Source organism: Bufo gargarizans, chromosome 4 (genome assembly GCF_014858855.1).
Source record: "Bufo gargarizans isolate SCDJY-AF-19 chromosome 4, ASM1485885v1, whole genome shotgun sequence".
NCBI lineage: Eukaryota > Metazoa > Chordata > Amphibia > Anura > Bufonidae > Bufo > Bufo gargarizans.
Window position 1 is genome coordinate 246282007 of NC_058083.1, and position 23261 is coordinate 246305267.

General features: G+C 41.5%; 1 protein-coding gene across 1 annotated transcript in view; it reads left to right on the forward strand.

The window, feature by feature from the left end:
* Positions 1 to 13485, forward strand: part of CD109 (CD109 molecule) — a 307708-nt gene extending 294223 nt beyond the window's left edge. The window contains exon 34 of the mRNA XM_044289633.1: positions 9900 to 13485. Coding sequence (XP_044145568.1) covers positions 9900 to 10069 — 170 coding nt within the window. The 3' untranslated portion in view covers positions 10070 to 13485. The remainder of the gene's footprint in view (positions 1 to 9899) is intronic.
* Positions 13486 to 23261: the final 9776 nt, after the last annotated feature.

The window sequence follows — 23261 nt, forward strand, 5'->3', positions numbered from 1 at the left end:
ATATATGCCAATGGACTGTTGCAGTGGTGGGGGACGTGAAGCCTCATTCTCTGCTATGACATGCAGACTGATTCTCTGCTGACATGAAGCCAGATTCTCTGTTACGGGAGCTCTCTCCTCTGCCTGGGTGCTGGGCCTAAATTTATGACAATTGACTGTTGCAGTGGTGGGTGACGTGAAGCCTGATTCTCTGCTATGATATGAAGACTGATTCTCTGCTGACATGAAGCCAGATTGTCTGTTACGGGACCTTTCTCCTCTGCCTGGGTTCTGGGCCTAAATTTATGAAAATTGACTCTTACAGTGGTGGGTGACGTGAAGCCTGATTCTCTGCTATGATATGAAGACTGATTCTCTGCTGACATGAAGCCAGATTCTCTGTTACGGGACCTCTCTCCTCTGCCTGGGTGCTGGGTAGTGTTGAGCGCGAATATTCGAAAAGCAAATTTTTTTCGCGAATATCGCAACTTCGCGATTTCGCGAATATTTCGAATATAGTGCTATATATTCGTAAAAACGAATATTCGTTTTTTGTTTCCCCCCCCCCCCCCCCCACAAAATTACAGTACACATATAATTGATTGTTTCCCAAAGGTCCAACAGCTCAGATCTTACTCACATTGCCTAGAAAGTGATTGAGGCGCGAATCTTCGTAAGGCGATTTTATTAGCGCACATGCGAATATCGGCACGTCCCAGAACAGAGGCAAAGGGCTTTGCATTCATACATTAGTGAATTGAGTTGCGAATCTTCGTAAGGCGATTTTATTAGCGCACATGCGAATATCTACACTTGTCCCAGAACAGAGGCAAAGGGCTTTGCATTCATACATTAGTGATTGAATTGAGCTGCGAATCTTCGTAAGGCGATTTTATTAACGCAAATGCAAATATCTACACTTGTCCCCAGAACAGAGAGGCAAAGGCCTGTGCATTCATATAGTATAGCACCATATTCGCGAATACGTAGAACTTCGTAAAATTCGATTTACGAATATTCGTATTTTTTATTTTACTTTCCACCTTACAGATTACATTGATCTGTACTCTGTCAACTACTGTCATCACCCCCCACTGTATCTCGATTGATTCCCAAAAGTCTCACATTCCCTAGAAAGTGATTGAGGTGCGAATCTTCGTAAGGCGATTTTATTAGCGCACATGCGAATATCTACACTTGTCCCAGAACAGAGGCAAAGGGCATTGCATTCATACATTAGTGATTGAATTGAGTTGCGAATCTTCGTAAGGCGATTTCATTAGCGCACATGTGAATTTTGCATAGCATATGTATTATGCGATAATTCGAATTATCGCATATGCGAAATAATAACGAATTTGAATAATCGCGAATATTTTACGAATATTCTTTCGAATATTCACAAAATTTCGCGAATTCGAATATGGGACATGCCGCTCAACACTAGTGCTGGGCCTAAATTTATGACAATGGACTGTTGCAGTGGTGGGTGACGTGAAGCCTGATTCTCTGCTATGACATGCAGACTGATTCTCTGCTGACATGAAGCCAGATTGTCTGTTACGGGACCTCTCTCCTCTGCCTGGGTGCTGGGCCTAAATATATGCCAATGGACTGTTGCAGTGGTGGCTGACGTGAAGCCTCATTCTCTGCTATGACATGCAGACTAATTCTCTGCTGACATGAAGACAGATTCTCTGTTACGGGACCTCTCTCCTCTGCCTGGGTGCCGGGGCCTAAATATCTGAGAATGGACTGTTCCAGTGGTGGCTGACGTGAAGCCTCATTCTCTGCTATGACATGCAGACTAATTCTCTGCTGACATGAAGACAGATTCTCTGTTACGGGACCTCCCTCCTCTGCCTGGGTGCTGGGCCTAAATATATGCCAATGGACTGTTGCAGTGGTGGCTGACGTGAAGCCTCATTCTCTGCTATGACATGCAGACTAATTCTCTGCTGACATGAAGACAGATTCTCTGTTACGGGACCTCCCTCCTCTGCCTGGGTGCTGGGCCTAAATATATGCCAATGGACTGTTGCAGTGGTGGCTGACGTGAAGCCTCATTCTCTGCTATGACATGCAGACTGATTCTCTGCTGACATGAAGCCAGATTCTCTGTTACGGGACCTCTCTCCTCTGCCTGTGTGTGTGCTGGGCCTAAATATATGCCAATGGACTGTTGCAGTGGTGGCTGACGTGAAGCCTCATTCTCTGCTATGACATGCAGACTGATTCTCTGCTGACATGAAGCCAGATTCTCTGTTACGGGACCTCTCTCCTCTGCCTGTGTGTGTGCTGGGCCTAAATATATGCCAATGGACTGTTGCAGTGGTGGCTGACGTGAAGCCTCATTCTCTGCTATGACATGCAGACTAATTCTCTGCTGACATGAAGACAGATTCTCTGTTACGGGACCTCCCTCCTCTGCCTGGGTGCTGGGCCTAAATATATGCCAATGGACTGTTGCAGTGGTGGCTGACGTGAAGCCTCATTCTCTGCTATGACATGCAGACTGATTCTCTGCTGACATGAAGCCAGATTCTCTGTTACGGGACCTCTCTCCTCTGCCTGTGTGTGTGCTGGGCCTAAATATATGCCAATGGACTGTTGCAGTGGTGGCTGACGTGAAGCCTCATTCTCTGCTATGACATGCAGACTGATTCTCTGCTGACATGAAGCCAGATTCTCTGTTACGGGACCTCTCTCCTCTGCCTGTGTGTGTGCTGGGCCTAAATATATGCCAATGGACTGTTGCAGTGGTGGCTGACGTGAAGCCTCATTCTCTGCTATGACATGCAGACTAATTCTCTGCTGACATGAAGACAGATTCTCTGTTACGGGACCTCCCTCCTCTGCCTGGGTGCTGGGCCTAAATATATGCCAATGGACTGTTGCAGTGGTGGCTGACGTGAAGCCTCATTCTCTGCTATGACATGCAGACTAATTCTCTGCTGACATGAAGACAGATTCTCTGTTACGGGACCTCTCTCCTCTGCCTGGGTGCCGGGGCCTAAATATCTGAGAATGGACTGTTCCAGTGGTGGGTGACGGGAAGCCAGATTCTCTGCTATGGAACCTCTCTCCAATTGATTTTGGTTAATTTTTATTTATTTAATTTTTATTTTAATTCATTTCCCTATCCACATTTGTTTGCAGGGGATTTACCTACATGTTGCTGCCTTTTGCAGCCCTCTAGCTCTTTCCTGGGCTGTTTTACAGCCTTTTTAGTGCCGAAAAGTTCGGGTCCCCATTGACTTCAATGGGGTTCGGGTTCGGGACGAAGTTCGGATCGGGTTCGGATCCCGAACCCGAACATTTCCGGGATGTTCGGCCGAACTTCTCGAACCCGAACATCCAGGTGTTCGCTCAACTCTAGTCATTACTGCTCCTCTATTTAGTCTGGACTCACACTTCTTACTATGCGGTTGATATTCTGTGCCTGGAGTTGGAAGAGCTGGTGTGTGGTCTCCCTTCAAATTCCTGCTCATCCATTTTCTATTGCAGATAAGTGTCACGGTGGGGAGTGGGGGAAACCCCCCACCATACAATCTAAAGGGATAAAGGATAGCTGCTAGGCCAATAAGCCTAAAGGGAAGCAGGTCACCTCCTATAGCGGTCCTAATCCACTCCCTAACTCCTCACAGTATGAGCGGACCTGGATGGTAGGACGGCTCATACTCTGGATACCTGAGGCCCTGAGTCGCCCTGAGAATCCCTCACAAAGGAGCTGAGGAAAAGCGCCCTGTTCTTTTAGGACACGGAAGAACAGGACTCCCAAAAGGACTAGTAGCAGAGAAAAGGAGAGACCATACACAGCAAGAGGATTGGCAGGTAAGAACACAAGACAACACACTTACCTGCCAAAGTCTCCACGACTGGAACCCGTGCATACGTACAGGAGTCCTAACACCAAATACCAGCAACTCACACAGATATCCAGCACATCAGACTCTGCCAGGACCCACATGCCGCAATGTGCATGGCAGCCCCAGGCAGCGCTGCATACAGGCTTGTGGTTCACCCCTCCGGGAAACCAACCCCCTTCCGGAGGACACAACACACAGGGAAAACGTCTTACATACATGCAGGGACAAACACCAAGAACAGCCCACACATGTAACAACAATCGAGACGTGCAAAACACCCTGAACATAGACCCACACCTAACATACAAGTGAGGTAGGGTATAAGGAGCATACAAAAGGAAGACAATTTATGTCTAACAAGGTGGCCCTCAAGGACTGGGCAAGTTCACCCAAGAAAGGAGCAGAGCTCCAACGCCAAACAAGGATGGAGTACCACAGATAAAGTCAAGCTCGTGGCCACACCCAGGACACACCTAAATCCCCACTAGCTAGAGGATTAACCCCTCGATCACCAAACCGCAGGGAGACACACCTTAAAGAGGAAATTCACATGCAAACCGACAACAACACGTTGCCACCGGCAACCAGTCTGCACGGAAACCACCTCACGGTCAAACAACAATATGACCGTGACAATAAGTGTACTTCTCTTGGTATTTTGTTGCTTCCATTTGCTTGTTGTTAACTAGGTCTCAGAGAGACTCTGGTTCGTTCATCTGCGAAGGAACCAGTAGTCTCAGAGCCTATCACTAATCCTAGAGCTTTTTAGGGTTACTAGGGCCTAGGTTTATGGTGTATGAATATTCCCACCTTTAGGGTCTATTCATACTGACAGGAGTCAGGGCTAGGTTTAGGGTTTGCTTAAGTGGTCACCATTTCCCTTTCCCTAGCCGTGAGGCCTAGTTCCTGGTCATTTTCCTTCTGTTGTCATTCTGGTGTTCCTCCCCTCCCCCTACACTGTGACAGCAATTCATGGGTGTTTAGATCAGCATACCGTCCTCACTATCTACAACTTTTCAAGGGACATGTGCATTATGCCATCGTGTAGCCAAGTTAAATACCCTATTGTATGCTCTCCCATATAATACATATCTTGTCAACAAATATCTAATAGTTATTTCTTTATGTTCATAGGAGCATCACAGAGAAACTCTGATGCAGACTTCACTAAGGGAAGGTTCTGTAGGATCTCTCCCCTAGACATTCTTCTCACACATCCTAACAGAAATAGCTCAGCCAGATTTGCAGTGCCCTTGTCCTAGAAATAGATATCAGGGCTGTTTTATGGGTTGCAGAAGCTAATATAATGAATCCACTTTCCTATTCATGGATTCCTTCAGGTGTGAAGAATTCTCTGAGGGAAACACATCCAGCGTCTTGCCACTGCTGAATAACTTTTGGGATAGCATCCCATACTTTGAGATTTCAGTCATTCATATAGGACTGGGTGACTAAGAAAACTTTTCCCTTGGTTTGTGGGAAGTAGAAATCTGCGACTTATATATGCCATAAATCTGCAACTTATAAATCTGCAGTCTATATGTTAGTAAATGTCTCCCTTAATCTTAACACTAAGACAAAACATTCCCTGGATTCATTTAGCAGAGAATGAAGTTTATCTGATGAACAGGTAATGCAAGCACTAGAACCAAAGTTCTCTGGTAAAGACTTCTGGCATCCCCTTGCAGTGTCTGGATTTCCTAGACTTCTTCCTGGAGTCTACATGACATCCAGCCATCTAAGAAGTGAACAAATATAGTACGAGCACGCTGAAGGTAACCACAGAACAGAGACATCTACCAGAGAACAGCAACCATAGAGTGCCAGGACAGTAGAGTGAGCAGTATGTGACTGCCATACTTACCTAAGTAGAGGGCGATATTGCTGGGTGTATGCAGCATGCAGAACTAAAAAGTCAAATGACCATCACAACACAAGGTAAGACACAGAGCATGAGGAAACCCAACAGGGACCCAAACCCTTGATTGTCAGAACAGAGTAAGATGCTCTACTGACTTGGTTATCCAGGCACTGACCTGGCATCCAGGCACTCTGACCTTTTCTCCTGCCCAGAAGAAAAGGAACCACGGGCAGGCTGGGGAACTGCAAGGCTTCCAACCCTACTGCCTTGACGTCAAGTGGTACCTGTATCAGCTGGAGCAGGAGGTGCGGGGTCACCACATCTCCCTGAGAAGGATTTTCCGTCATCCCCATCAGGTTGACCAGGGGCAATTTGCTGTGTAAAATACATCATAACAGTGAGATAGAAGCTATATTATGGTCACATTGATTGGTGGCCTAGCCAGTGTCCACAGTACAGTCTGTGGGCCAGACACTCACTGGCTTGCAACTGCGATTATATCACAGAGAAATAATAAATAGAATTTTCTTTATCTGCAAGGTACTGTCTGTGACACCCTGTATGAATGATGTGCACACAATACTGTCTGTGAGCCTGCAGCCTCTCACACAAGGGCAGGCAACTGCAATATTTATATATTATATAAAAAAAAAAAATAAGCAGACTGATGTACCAGCCCTAAAAAGGGCTTTTTGGGGTGCTGTCAGGATGCTGTCCTTACAGAAGATGAGTCTGTGGACACAGAACACTGCCCTAGGTAACGCTTTCCCTATTGAATCAGCAGCAGCACTGTCCCTCCTCTCACTAAGAATGCAGCTTCCGAATGAATCTAAAATGGATGCTGTCCAGGAGGTGGGAGGGTCTGGGAGGGAGGGTCTGCTGCTGATTGGCTGGAATGTGTCTGCTGACTGTGAGGTACAGGGTCAAAGTTTGCTCAATGATGATGTATAGGGGGCGGACCGAACATCGCATATGTTCGCCCGCTGCGGCGAACGTGAACAAGCCATGTTCGCTGGCGAATAGTTTGGGACATCACTACTAAGCATTACTATAAAATTAAATATGTTTTTTTACCTCCCCCACTAAATTAGCAAAAATTACCTGGTATCTCCATATAAAATTACATGAACTGTTAAAATCTGTTTTCAAATGCTCAGAATCAAGAAATATAGTAATATTTATATGCTAAGCTGTATTTCTCTTGCCCTTTAGCTATCCTTTTAAACTTGTTTTACAGCCTGTTCTGTGATCTGTACTTGTACATGACCTTTAAATATTTGTGCGTGTTTCCAATTGATAGTCAAATTTAAAGAGGTGTTGTAGTATACTTGTCAGTTTTTTTTGTAATGTACTTGGAAGGTTTGTATGTGTTCGGCATAAGGTCTGTTTCACATCTGCAGTTTGATATTCGACAGTAAATCGGGCGGACAGCCATGCGGTTTCTTCCGGCAATGTCGGAGTACAGAGAGATCCGACAGGCTGTTCCCTGTCGGAACGGCCTGTCGGATCTCAAACCACAGATGTGAAACAGGTCTAAGGCTTCTTTGTTACAGAAGAACTTTAAACATGTAAAGGGTTGCAAACAGATAAAGCATATACTTATCTCCTACAAGACTCAAAGCCATAGTCTGAGGAGGCTTTTATACTCTGTATGGCAACCAGCTAAAAAGAAATTTTGGAAGAGACCTTATGAGGAGCCAAAGTAAGTTATTCCTTGTGGCAAATAGAAAAACATATACTTGTACAGTGTAGGTCAATAGTAACATCAAATTGGGAGGCAAAATTATACTGGGGACAGAAGCAAAGTCAGAAGATCTTACAAAGTACAAAGGGAAAAAATGAGAGCAGAATCAGAACAAAACTATATTTGAAATCAAGAGGCTACAGGTCTAATATTAATAATCAAAAGCTGTAGGAATAGTCATTCTAAATAATACTAGGTGGACCTTCTTGTTAAATCATGTGTGTGTTTTATCAGGTGGATAGTCTTGAGCATAAAGCCTAGAGTGGTGGCAGTAAGTGGTCTGCACATCTCAAAAGAAGGGCTTCCATGCAATCTGATTGTACATTGTTGCTTGGCTGATTATTCTTTTTGATGAGTATTCCTCTCGATGATGATTGGTTAAGAGCAGCTGCCTAACAGGCAGTAACTCACAATGTTTCCTTCAAACATCCTTCTAAGGCTTAGTTCACACAAACGTGTGCGATCTGTGGCCGTATTGCGGCCCGCAAATCGCGGGCCGCAATACACGGCCACAGTTCCATGTGCCTTTCGCATCACGGATGCGGACCCATTCACTTCAATGGGTCCGCAAATCCGGAATCGCGGAACGGCAGCACTACGGAGTGCTTCCGTGGGGTTACGTCCCGTATCTCCGTTCCGCAAAAAGATAGAACATGTCCTATCTTTTAGCGGAACGAGCGGATCGTGAACCCATTAAAGTGAATTGGTCCGCGATCCGATGCGGCTGACCTACGGCCGGCGATCGTGCATTGCGGACCGCTACTTGCGGGTCGTAGCACGAGCACGGGTCACACACGTTCGTGTGAACTCGGCCTTAGTTGAATGCCAGACACAGTATACAGCCCATTAAATACTACTTTTGAAACTTGTTCTGAATTGAAGGAAGAAGGTACCAGAGCTAAATAAATTGAAGATGAAGCAGTTTATGTATTATGTTAGTATATATGATATACTTTTGTCTTATTTTCCTTTTGCCTAGATCCTTTCCATGGAGGTGTGTGTCAGTCTCAATTTAATTGCTGTTCTGCAGTTTCTTGTACCAGTCTGCGTTGTTTACTTCATTTAAAAGAGTTCTCTAGTTTCTACATATTGATGATCAGATCAATAGGGGTACAGCAACCCTACCAATCAGTTGTCTTCATCACCTACTGGCAACAGACACAAAACAGTGGATGAAGCTGAAAGCAGAAGGCTCTGTCCACTGTGTAGTGGCCAGAGTACTGCAGCTCAGCTGCTTCCTCTATGGTTTTCCATTCATCGGCAGATGCCAAAAACAGCTGACCAATGGGGGTGCCAGGATAGGTCATCAATAGTGATGACTGAAGTATAAAAAAATTCGATTTGGCTGTTTCACCAAATTTTTGAAAAAATCTGCTTTGTCACAAATTACTTAATCACATAGCACATTTCTTTGTAAGTAGTGGATGCAATGACAGCGAACGGCAATTGTGTCGTTCTCCATCATTGTACCCCTAAGATGCTGCATTCATGCATGATCGCAGCATCTGATATTAATAACAGAGTGTAAAAAAAAAAATATATATATATATATAATACTAACCTGATCCCTTTTTTGATGGGGGGGGGGGGAGGGGGGCAGCCATCACGATCTTGCTTGATGGTCTGGTTTGAAATCTTGCATGGCCCAAGATAATGTTATCACACCACCTGGCGTGGTGAAGTCATACGTCACAGCGCACGGAATTTCAGTTAAGATGCAAGGTGGCGGTGGCCAGCCCGTTGCGAGCAAATCGATCAGGTAGGGATTATCTTTTAGTTTTTTACACTATTTCAGTTTAAATAGAGGAAATTCTGCTTCTCGGCGAATCAAATTAAGGCCTCATGCACACGACCGTTTTTTTTTTAAGGTCCGCAAAAACGGGGTCCGTAGGGCCGTGATCCGTGACCGTTTTTTCTTCCGTGGGTCTTCCTTGTTTTTTGGAGGATCCACGGACATGAAAAATGAAAAAAAAATCTAAGTCAAGTTTGCCATTGAAATGATAGGAAAAAACGGACACGGATCACGGACACGGACACGGGTGACAATCTTGTGTGCATCCGTGATTTTTCACTGACCCATTGACTTGAATGGGTCCGTGAACCGTTGGCCGTGAAAAAAATAGGACAGGTCATATTTTTTTCACGGCCAGGAAACACGGATCACGGATGCGGCTGCCAAACGGTGCATTTTCCGATTTTTCCACGGACCCATTGAAAGTCAATGGGTCCGTTAAAAAAAACTGAAAACGGCACAACAGCCACGGATGCACACAACGGTCGTGTGCATGAGGCCTAATCCTGATATTCGGATCAAAGTCCACGATTTGCTCATCACTAATCATCAATATCAAGAAACCAGAAAACCCCTTTAAATATCCTACAACAGTTTCTATCATTGTTAAGTACTAATAAACATCACCATTATTATTATTTTATTTTTTGACAGGGAGAAGGGCTGTAAAAAACTACAATTCTGAAGTAATGAAGACATTGTCCCCTTGTTCATTCTGTAAGGATGAATGTAGCATATGTTTGGAAGGCAACGATGCATCTCAACCATCTACTGCCCCGTCTTATTCCTTATTGTTATTTATATTGTTTGTCATATGTATGTAAAAAAAACTAATTTACAGTAGTAGCAATGTCACATTTCATGTGTGTGTCCTACAGGTTTACTGAGCAGTATTTCCAAGTGTCATTGGTTTCTTGCACCAAACAAAGTTGTGTATATGTATATGAGGAACCAGTGATCATCACTGCTTTAAATAAGAATCTGTATTTACATGTAGTTTTATACTGACATTTCTTACGTTATGCCACCAGCGCATTTGAACAGCAGTTATCTTTTGTATTATATTTCTGAAATCACTTTTTTTATTTCTCAGATCTATTTTGCCGTCTCTTAAGAAATACAATTATTCAGTTTTTCTCTTTAGTTTTAGGCAACAAAAATGCAAAAGAAATGCATACAGATAATAAACTGCTGTGGTATTAGAATGCTTCATAATCCAGGTCTAAATCCAGAACTTCATCTTAAATTTAAATGCCACTTTTGATAGAAGTAGACAGCTTATTCACCCCAATTTAAGAATCAAGGCGTAATAGAATTGCCTATCTAGTAAACAAGGGGGACACCCCAATAACAGTAAAATTTGAAAGCTAATTCACCCCATTTTGAGAATCAAGGCCTAATAGAATTGCTTATCTTTTAAACAAGGTGGACTCTCCAATAACAGTAGAAGTAGGCAGCTTATTAACCCCAATTTGGGACTCAAGGCCTAAAAAAATTGCTTATCTATTAAACAAAGAGGACACTGTTCAATGAGATAGCTCTGTGCCCTAAATAGGGATTATTGCAAACTATGCTGTCTCCTATGGATCCATTCAAAATCAGATTACAGTCCCTGCAGTCTCCCTATAATCTCCCAACAATGTGTGAAAACTCTGCCTACGACCTCCCTACACTGTCCCTGCACTCCCTGGAGCAGCATTTCTAGACAAAGTGTAACATTTAATATATTTAGCACAAAGTATACCAACTCAGACTCAAGGAAAACTGACACCAAGTATTAACCTCATGATAAATTCCCCCCTATGTACACAAAAAAAAAGTCTAAAACAGGTTTTGTGAGTTTACATTTGACTGTCTCACTTGTTAAAGGGTTTGTGCAGTACTATGATATTGATGACCTATCCTTAACTGTTGCTTAAATGGGATGTACAGTTGTAATTACATCTCACCAACGCTACAAGTTAGATGGTGTAGAGTTAAATAGTAAAAAGGATGCAGCACTCACACAAGCATTGCAACCGCTTCAAACTTGACGAGGGTCCAGAGGGTCAAACCCCTTCCCATCTGATATTGATGACCTATCCTGATGGTATACAATGTCACCTGTACTTCTGAGTATTTAGGTGGTGCCAGGTGGAGGGCTTGTAAAGCCAAACAATTGAAATAAAAGATACCATGGCACTCAATGGAAGCTTTCATTAATATGTTTGCTTTATTTTACATACAATCCAGTGAGGTCCAGAATATCATATATGATAATAGTATGTAGCCACTCATGAATATGGACATCCAGCATTTCCATGACTGCTCCACTTTAGCCACAGACTCATGTTGCTAAGGAAGGTCATCTAAAACCGAAATGTCCCTATTCATGGGTGGTTGCATACTATTATAATATGTAATATTTTGAACCTCACTGGATTGTGCCTAAAATTAAGCAAATCTATTGAATCAAGCTTCCATTGAGTGCCATGGTATCTTCCATTTTGACTATCCTGAGGATAAGTCATCAATATCATTGCAGTGCACAACCTCTTTAAAGGAACTTTCATAGTTGATGCTTGAGCTTTTAGCGTTAGTAGTACTGTTGTAGATGACTGTGAGGTTATTTATGTTTTTGTACCTCTACAATTGCTCCCATTTCTACATTCACATTAAAATGTTTTGTTTTATTGCTACTGTGAAATGTGGTTAAATTATTTTATTTCTCAAGGTGTAACTGAGTATTTCAGTTCACACTGGAACACATTTACTTAGATTTATCTGTTCTATCAACCTTTTTTGCTGACAGATACATTTCCTGTTATGACGTTATATTAGCATTTTGTGACTTATATAAATTTGTGGTTATACGTGGCACATATGTAGGTTGCTGAAGTATAAAATATTTATAAGTAGAGCAAAAATTACTATAAAATCATTTTACGATGGTATCACTTTGCCATTAGTTAAAATATTTGCTGTAGTATAAGAGCCCTTTTACACATACTATTGTTTGGGACAATTATTGGGGACAAAAATTCATATGAACACTTGTTCCCACCATTGCCATCAATTAATTCACTGCCTGGGGGGAAAAATGCTAAAAGGAAAACATATATAACTTTATTGAGTATCAAATGTATACAAACACATATGGGGGTAGGGACAGTCATGCCGCCACCAACAGGGTGGAGGCGTCTCTGTTAACTCTGAATACCATGCTTTCTTTGCTCCTGATCAGCTTAGTAACACTAGGTGAAATGTTTTGAGCGGATATATAGAATAAAGCAGGGCTCCCTGTACTGCATAGAGCTAGGCTGATAGTATATAGCCCAACTCAGGTATAGTAATTACAAATTGAGCGTCTTGCCACTTTAGATGCCTCAATATAGCTAGTTGTGTTGGTAGGGGCTTTGAGCAATTTAGCAATTTAGTCTGAGTCACGGGACCTCCACTCCAGCTGTGAGTTACCTATACTATCACAGTTATCACTCTAGCTGTACAGGCAGGTGCCAGTGCGTGGCGGCTTATATTATCAATAGCCCTATACCACCGGCTGATTATAGTGGCCTGGTGGGGAGGGTTTGGTTATACCTACTATTAGTGGCACTTGTGGCAACCAGGGAGACTAGTATATAAGTTGTATGGTCCTATCTCCTTTACAATTTTCCCCGGGAGACCAATCATGCCACTGAATCACCCTCCGCCCTCTTTTTATGTAGGCACAGTGCACAAAAGAGTGTGAGGAACCGGTTCACACAGCAAATGTTTAAAGTTCCTACTGGGACGATAGATGATCAGGTTACACTGTATCATTGCTATATTTGGCCACACCACTTGACCATTTCACTACCCCCATATGTTTTTTTATACATTTGATACTCAATAAAGTTATATTTGTTAGCGTTTTCCCCACGCAGTGAATTATTTGATATTTTTGAGAATGCCTAATACCTTATCTTTTGGCCGTGATTTTGGTGCCACCAATTACCCGAAAAATAGCAAACACTCATTTTATAAAACAAAAACTGCCTAAGGACCACCAGAACATCAATGTTTTACAGGTTAGAGCAGAGCTAAAGCCTGCCTATTAGTGTCAGTGACATCACCGGGAACACTGCTAGGCGGAAGCCTCCACCTAGCAGAGACCCAGTATGTCACCGGACCTAATTAAAAAAAAGAATGCACAATTTATAAATATTCAAAAATTTATATTGGTAATGGAATAGCTGGACATGCGCCAAAACAAACAAGATATTGTATAACAGAAAAAATGGGGTTTAATTATGATACGTGTATATGATATAGATAATTTTAATTTGATGATTTTACATGTGTTCAGGGTGAGGATGATAATGCCTAATGACATATCTATGTGTTTTATTACATTTTATTTAATTTGTTTATTTAATTCTTGTCGACTGTTTTAACCCCCAATTTTAAAGGTCAAGAGAATTTTGAAATTTTTTGTTTATTGCTTCCTCACATTCCATTACCCATAATTTTTATGCTTAAAGTATCACAAAAATGACCCCAGAAAGTCAAAAACAACTGCTACATATGACTTTTTGAAGCCAGAATTCTGGCATGCAGGGCTCTCTCTAAAATCGTATTTGCTTTTGCAGCTGCTGTCTGACATTGTGTACTGCTGCTTAGTCTGCTTGTACCCAGAATACCTAAATCGTTTTCTTCTTCTGTTGCTCCCAGTTTTATGTGCCACATTCATACTCATGTTGCCAGCCTAAGTTGCAGATTTTTCTGGCATCGTTTTCAGACAAATATATGTTAGCATTTAATTTATATTAATTTTTTTGTATGGGAGTATAAAATACAATAGACTACAATAGTTTTTTTTGGCTCTTTAAGAAAAGGAGTACACAGTGCGTGCACCGATTCCAAAAGTGCCAGCATATGCATGAGAACAAAGCTTGGGGGAAGAAGAGTAGGGATGAGCGAATCGACTTCGGATGAAATATCCAAAGTCGATTCGCATAAAACTTTGTTAAAATACTGTACGGAGTGAGCGATCTGGACAGTATTAGATTTTTAATTGCTCTATATTACATTTTCTGTGAGGCAAGGTAACCAAAAAATTGCTGTTTTGGCACTGTTTTTATTTTTTATTTTTTACAACATTCATCTGACAGGGTAGATCATGTGCTATTTTTATAAAGTAGGTTGTAAAAGACACAATGATATCAAATATGTCTACTGTCTTTGTTTCAGTTTTACATAATAAAGCATTTTTGAAAAGAATTATGTTTTTGTGTCTCCATTTTCTGAACGCCATATTTTTTTTATTTTTATGCCGATCGTCTTTTGCAGGAAGAGTTGACATTTTTATTGGTACCATTTTTGGGTACATATGATTTTTTGATCATTTATTATTACACTTGGGGCAAGGTGACCCAAAAATTTGTAATTTTGGCAAAGTTTATATTTATTTATTTTTGCAGTGTTCACCTGAGGGGTTAGGTCATGTGACATTTTTATAGAGCAGATCGTTACTTATGTGTAAATACCTAATATGTATACTTTTTCTTATTTATTTAAGTTTTACAAAATAGTTTTACACAATAATAGCATTTTTTAAACCCAAAAAATGTTTAGTGTCTCCATAGTCTGAGAGCCATAGCTTTTTTATTTTTGGACCGATTGTCTTGGTTAAGATCTCATTTTATCAGAGATGAGGTGAAAGTTTGATTGGTACTTTAATTTTGGGGGGCATACACCTTTTTATTGCTTGGTGTTGCACTTTATGTGATGTTATATGACCAAAAATGGCTTTTTTGGCACTGCTTTTATTTTATTTTTTACAGTGTTCACCTGAGGGGTTTGGTCATGTGATATTTTTATAGAGCTGGTTGTTAAGGAGGTGGCGATACCTAATATGTATGCTTTATTTTATTTATTTCACCTTAACACAATAATATAATTTTTTAAACAAAAATTATGTTTTAATGACTGTATTTTTATTAATTTTTTGTGATTTTTTTGTGGGATGAGGTGACGGTTTTATTGGTACTATTTTGTGGGACATATGATCTTTTGACCACTTGTTGCACTTTTTATGATGTAACACAGGTGACAAAAATGGCTTTTTTGACACAGTTTTTATTTTTAGTTTTTTATGTTTTTTTATCATACGGGGTGGATAATGTTTATAGAGTCGGCCATCACAGATGCAGCAATACCAAATATGTATATTTTATTTATTTTTTCTATAAAAAAAATATATTAATTACTTAATTGGGGATATTTTTTTTTTACATGTGAAATCTTTTTTTATTTATTTTTTATAGAATACAGAATTTTTTTATTTTACACTTTGCGTCCCCCATAAGTTCACACAAGACCTCTGGGGGACATTTAACGTCACTTTTTTTTCACTTTTGATTTCCCCTGTAACTGGGGCCCCCAGTTACAGGGGAAATATACCCCCCAGAAAGGATGTACAGCATAAAACAGCACTGTACAGCCTCAGTGCAGGGCTGATCAAGGTCTATGAAAGACCCAACAGCTCCTGCACTCTCCCGGCCCCGGTGGTCACACGACTACCGTGGCCGGGACAGGAAGCACATAGCGCAGGAACTGTCCCTGCCTTTTCTCTGGGGTGCCCTGCTGTCACTGACAGGGAGCCCCCCGCTCTGCAGCTGTACGATTAGCGTGCAGCTGCCATCTCTGAATGGACATTTTAAAACATCTATTCAGAGATAAACAACCACCCATAGGACGTTTATAGTCTATGGGTGGTCATGAAGTGGTTATATGATATATAACTTCACATTTACATTCTATTTTTCCTCAGTCTCATTAGGATTTAGTCTCATAACTATTATTTTTAATACATTATGGGGGTCATATATTAAGACCGGCATTTTAGACGCCAGTCTTAATAACCCCTATATCTGAAGTTATGAAGAAGTGCAGGCCATTACATAACTTTGGCGCATCTGGTACCAGTCTCCTAGCTGGCTTACATTTAGACCATTTCTACACATAAACAGGCATAGAAAATGATGAATGAGACATGACTACTGGCTGGCCCCCTTTTCCGCCCATGCCAAAAGTTGTAGATTGCGGTGCAACGGTTAGTTGCGATTTGCACCAGAGATACACCTAATATAGGAGTAATTCTGGATAATAAAGATCACATTACTGATTGTGCATGTAGAATGCTGAGCCTCAGTATCCCTAAGGTATGCCCTAAGAGAGTTTATTAGTAAGCCCAGCCATTCTCAATGCCAGCGCTGATAAGGACCTGACAAAAAGAGCCCCAGGGGCTTTAATGGTTTTTCTTCTGGAATTATTATGCATAACAGATATGCTCATGTACTAGTTTACCTAATGTATATCTTCCTCGTGCCTTTTCTTTTTCAATTTAGACTCTCCTGACCTGTTTTCATCATGTAAACCAATCACTTTGGTTTGCTGGCATCCTGTATATAGCATTTCCTGATGTTCTATCCAATCCCTAACACCACCCAGCTAGTTTATAGCTCCTCCCACCCAGCTAGTTACATAGACACCCCCCTATCATCGCCAATGTTTTGACACATCCATGGACATAACATCACAGGAAATAAGAAGGACCTGCATCGACATGGTCATGTTACCACAGCCCAGAATGGAAGATAGGAGCAATAAAGTAAAAAAATATATAAAGTGCATTATACATATAAAATTACCACTACCTTCATAGATGATTATTTTAAAGGACATTGATGCAAACCAGAAAACCCGTTTGCCACACCCTCTACAAATTGATTGACAGGGCCAGGCATGATAACATTTACACTGCCTGGCCCTGTAAAAGTGGAGAGAGAGTGATAGTTGCAGAGAGAGCAGAGCCATGAGGTGTAATGGCAACTCCTCCATTGCTCCTAGAGGCCAGGGATAGATTAAGTGCATGATAGGCCCGGGGCAGTCTACCCAACTCGGGTTTGCTCCACCTATTTTACTGTGATATCTCCCCTTCCATGTGCTGCCCAATATTTTTTTTTCCTGCGGCGCTCTGTGAGCATTGTGGCCTATTCCTAGGCCATGCAACATCACATTCATCAGTCATGTAGCCAAAGCACAGCTCAATCCCATTCAAGTGAACAGGGCTGAGCTGCAATACCAAGCACATCCACTATCCAGTGTACAACCCTGACCTTGGAAAGGAGCAAAGAGGGCTGTCTCCTCAAACAGCTGACCTGCGTGGGTCTCAGGAGTCCAATCCCCATTGTTCTTGCCGCTCTGCTCTCTGACCTCCTGCTCTTCCAGCTAGGACATGGCAGCACAGTAAGAGGAGGAGGCGGCGACTGCAGAGGAGACCCTGCACTAGCTGTGAACAGAAGCTGAGCAGCAGCCACTGCACAGTCAATGGGAACACAGCAGCTCTTAATGCTGCTAAATATATTCATCAATGTTGGCGTTTGGGTCAGAATTAGTCCCCACAGAGATGTCAGGCCCGGGGATGCCAACCAAAACATCCCTATTATGATCCGCCATTGCTAGAGGCTCATTTGCATATATTAAAACATTTTTTTCTCAGCAATGTTGGCGCATACTGTATGTAGATGGGCTGAAAATATTTTTTTCTGATCCTGGCTTTTAGTGAAGGAGAGTGGCTGTCAATCACAGGCACACTCCTGCCCTTTGTAGCATGGGTGCAGCTGTTGTGTCTGTGCAGTCAGCAATAACGTACATCTATGGCATCGTTATGTACAATATTCTACCAATGCTGTACACGTACATCAGGGGTAAAGGAATATGGCCTACTATATACACAATTAAACATCAGTACATATTACTTATACCCCTCTGTCATTCTCATTTAACGGCTAAGTGTTTTTTCTTTTTAATCAGGTATAATTTTTATTAAAATAAAACTTTTTCACACAATAAAACCCATTCTGATGCAATGAATAGGATATAAACATAGCACATAGTATGTCCATTTTCACAGTGGCATATGTAAAAATGGTAAATTACCACAATCTTTCAGAAACAGCAAAATCCCCCCCCCCCCCCCCCCAACAACAATCCTGCAGGGATACAACTTAACCTGTTCACTGTACAGAGAATATAATGCGTAAATAGAAAACATCCACCGAGATTGGCTTTAGTGTCAAGGTGTGAGGTGATGTCATGTACACCCATGGATATAGTTAGATTCAAGAAAAGTAGGAAAATCAAGCTCAGGAATGGTGGAAAAAATTGTAGCTTTATTGCGGCAAAAAATCTTCGACAAAAACAGGAATAGTTCGGTTACGCGTTTCAGACCACAAACAAATATCGTTCCTTCCTCATGACCCATGCATATAGGTAGATATCATATTAACTATCTCAATTACGGGACTACAAGATTTATTGTGGAAAGCTGGTCCCTCAAGCAATCCCTCTGTAGTGCTGAAGACGCCAATCCTGATACTGCGAACCATCCTTGCCATATTGCCATGAATTAAGCTGGACATCTCCTTTTCATATATACTCCTCTCTCAAATCTCAGAATGATGTTCATCCGGTTCACAAATTCCCGCTCAGTCGGCAGAGTCTGTTGTGTCCAATATCTGGCTATGAGAATTCTAGTCTGGAAAAGCATTCTACCAATGCCCACAGATACATTATTATCACCTCCCGAATGATCTATAAGACCTAGCAGGCAGATCCTGGGGTCTCTTGTTAGCTGTATCCGAGTAGTTTGCTTTATTATCCTTAGAACTCCCTCCCAAAAGGCTCTGAGGGGAGGACACTCCCAGAACATATGCATCAAGGAAGCATCCTCCAAACCACATCGAGAACATTTTGAGTCTGCCCAAAGATCTATTTTTCGAAGGAATAAAGGGGTTTGATAAGCTCTGTGTATTAGGAATAATTGAGATATTCTCTGAGCCTCACTAAGCATTAGTCTGGGAGTTAGAGTCAGAATATTGTCTAAATGTTCATGAGAAATACTACCAACATCTCGTTCCCATTTCTCTCTAACATGGAGAGATCCCGGTGGAACAGATTTATCTAAAATGTAGCTGTAAATAATTGATATGAGCCCTTTAGTGCTGCCACCATGCAATATATGTTGCAGGATAGGGGGAAAGACTGAGATACACTGCCTATCCCCCAAAAAAGTCGCCACCTGGATTTAACTAAGCAAATAGTTATGAGCCTCCTATTGGATAATTACTGCATGGGTGATTATCTTTCAGCTGGCAATAAGTTATTTAACCAGAACTGGTGCAATGAATTGCTTCTCATTTCTTAAACAAACATGTCAAAAGACACATCTCGTGGTCGGGAAAAGATTTGTCTGTTTGAGAAGGGTCAAATCACTGGCATGCATCAAGCAGAGAAAACATCTAAAGAGATTGCAGAAACTACTAAAATTGGGTTAAGAACTGTCCAACGCATTATTAAAAACTGGAAGGATAGTGGGGACCCATCGTATTCGAGGAAGAAATGTGGCAGGGAAAAAATCCTGAATGATCTATCAGCAATCACTTAAACGTTTGGTGAAATCAAATCGAAGAAAAACAACAGTAGAACTCAGGGCTATATTTAATAGTGAAAGTAAGAGCATTTCCAGAGGCACAATGCAAAGGGAACTCAAGGGATTGGGACTGAACAACTGTGTAGCCATAAGAAAATCACTAATCAGTGAGGAAAACCAGAAAAAAAGGCTTCAATTTGCTAGAGAGCATAAAGATTGCACTCTGGAGCAATGGAAGAAGGTCATGTGGTCTGATGAGTCCAGATTTACCCTGTTCCAGAGTGATGGGTGCATCAGGGTAAGAAGAGAGGCAGATGAAGTGATGCACCCATCATGCCTAGCGCCTACTGTACAAGCCTGTGGGGGCAGTGCTATGATCTGGGGTTGCTGCAGTTGGTCAGGTCTAGGTTCAGCAACAGTTTGTGCTCCAAGAATTAGATCAGCTGACTACCTGAACATACTGAATGACCAGGCTATTCCATCAATGGATTTGTTCTTCCCTGATGGCACGGGCATATTCCAAGATGACAATTCCAGGATTCATCGGGCTCAAATGTGAAAGAGTGGTTCAGGGAGCATGAGACATCATTTTCATACATCGATTGGCCACCACAGAGTTCAGATCTTAACCCCATTGAGAATCTTTGGGATGTGCTGGAGAAGGCTTTGCGCAGTGGTCAGACTTTACCATCATCAATGCAAGATCTTGGTGAAAAATGTATGCAACACTGGATGGAAATAAATCTTCTGACATTGCAGAAGCTTTTCAAAACAATGCCACAGCGAATGTGTGCCATGATCAAAGCTAAAGGCGATCCAACAAAATATTTTTGGTGGCGACTTCTTTTTGGGACGGGCAGTGTATCTAGACCATCCCTGAATTGTGTTTGAAACACATGTCTCAGTTGCAGGAATTGATAGAATGTAGTATTCAGGAGATCAAATTCTGACTGAAGTTGTGCAAAAGGTTTATTAGCCCCCTCTATTTGAATCTGGTGGAGAAAGAATATACCCGTATCCTCCCAAGGGGAAAAGCCATCTAGCCTAAAAAAATCTGATAGTTATGGATTATGCCACAGGATAGTAGCATTATAATATCCGTCTAATTCAATCAGCTCTTTAAACTTAAACCCAACTTTGGATATCATGGAGATTTTAGGATCAGGTATGAATAATGGCTTCCGCGAAACCTAATATCAGTGTTCTAGTATGGGTAGAGGGTAGATCCAGATTCAAGCAACTTTTTTTTCTGTGTTAGACTCAGTTGCAATGAATTAGTGACCACATTTTGGGAAAGGGAATGGGGTATTTAATTTCATCTAGCTCAGACTCCTGTGGTTTAGCATCTGGTAAGCTGCCATAAAATAAAGTTGGCATTGAGCAACAGACAAAAGGTAATTTTGAAAATATCTGATCTTGAGAAAGATGGAAATAAAATAGTGGAAAATAAATACAGCTCAATCTGAATAACTCATACAAATTTCTGCATATACAGAGTCTAGAAAAACCACAACTTTATATATATATATATATATATATATATATATAATTATATAATTTTTATCTTTTCATTTGGCCCGATTTATACTGCTGAAATGCAAATCATAACTACATTTGTTTCCTCTTGTCTGTAAGAAGTTGTAATTTTGGGAATCATTTTATTAGTTTCTTGGCACTTCTTGAATGTGCTACTAAAATTGCACCTAAAGAAACTTGCTGTACTGGACAGTGAAGTAGTGTAGTTTGGTGATATGAGTACATGTAAAAATCATCTTTATATTCTACAAGGACTATTCAATCTCAATGTACAAACTTACAACATGAGATTAACAGAAATGCTTGGAGAGAATGCTAATGTAGAAAGATTTGGAATAATTTTTTCAGGAAACTGTGACTCAAGTTTTATTTCTTTAACATGTTAAGTCTAAGCAAGCCAGGGTCCTGCTCTAGTAGCCTGGACTGGCAGAAGCACCAATGAGGGCCATTTCACCCCATAGGTGCTGCATCCAATAGCAACTGCAGCATCTCAGCAGATTAGGGTGAGGGTGCAACCCCATGCCAATATCTTTTTTTAAAATCAGATAATTTTTATTAAACAGTTTTTTTCTAAAGAAAAAAACACAATACAAGCAATAAGACCCCTATCCCAAATGCCCCCCTCCCCCTCTCCTCCTGATACCGTTTGCCCTAATAAAAAAAAAAGATGTTAAGTAATATTATAATACGTCATCCATGAGTTCCATATCTCCTCGAATTTTGGGATGGTGCCTCTCTTCTGGTATACAAATCTCTCCAATTGTATTATCAAATTATGAACCTTATCCACAATTTTCTGCACCTTTTGGGGGTTTGAAGCAATCCAATAGTATGCAATATGTTTCCTTGCCTGGTATAGAATACCTATAATAGCTACTTTCCTCCCTGGTGTCATGGGCAGTGCCTTCACATAATCCATAATACATATCAGTGCTGACATATCTATTTTTATGCGGAACACTGTGTTCAATACTCCCACTACATCTGTCTAGTAGCGTCTCAGCCGTGGACAGTTCCACATGAGGTGTATTAAATCAGCATTCGACACCCCACATCTCGGACACAAATCATCTTCTCAATATCCTATTTTCTTCATCACTACTGGGGTTCTATACACTCTACTGGAGCAAGTATAATTGAGAGACCCTATGAGCCTCACTTACTGCCACCTCATGAAAATCCTGTAACACTTCCTCCCACTTCTGCTCGGTCAAGTCTGCAACGACTATCTTCCATTTCTCATATAGCTGCATTGGGTGTTCATTATATAGAATTTCCATAAGACTTCTATAATGGAGTGAGATTACACCACTAGCATCCTAATGCGTGGCGGTGAGGTCTATGATGGAGTGTTTCACGGCAGGTGTTATAGCAGCTTGTTTCTTTGGGACTTTATGGCATGTCTTAATTGCAGGTATAAATAAAAGAATGTCTTAGGTAGATTCAATTCCTGTTGTAGCTGAGTAAATGCCTTAAAGGGAACCTGTCACCTCAAAAATGCATTTAAAGCTGCCAGCATTTCCTTATAGTAGCCCCCAGTCTGTTCATAATCATATATTTGATCCGGTAGTCTGATGCTCAATAGCTTAAAAAAACAATATTTTAAGCGCCATCAGCGCTATCTTGCCGGTCAGCTTCAAGTCAAGGCCGCAACTGCTTCCTTGCTTCAAGTCACGGTAAGTACGCCCCCTAACCGTCCTCTCTCTTGTTTGATTGACTCCTTGGTAAGGCGCGATCCTGTCTCCGGCTGACGCTGTTAGCCGGCTTTCAGTGGCGCACCGCGCATGCATGAGACTTCTGCTATCCCGGCCTTCAGGCAGTCAATCAAACAAGAGTGAGGGGAAAAACGGGTCCTGGTCTGTACTTTGCATTTGAATTTATTCAGCAAAGAGACAGGAAAAATACGTACCTGGGATTTTACTTTCCTTGAGTCCGGAGGCAGCACACCATGGGTTAACTCGACCTCAATAGCTCCTTGGACCGCCCACCTAGTTAAACAATCAAAGATTAATTACATAGTCAGTACC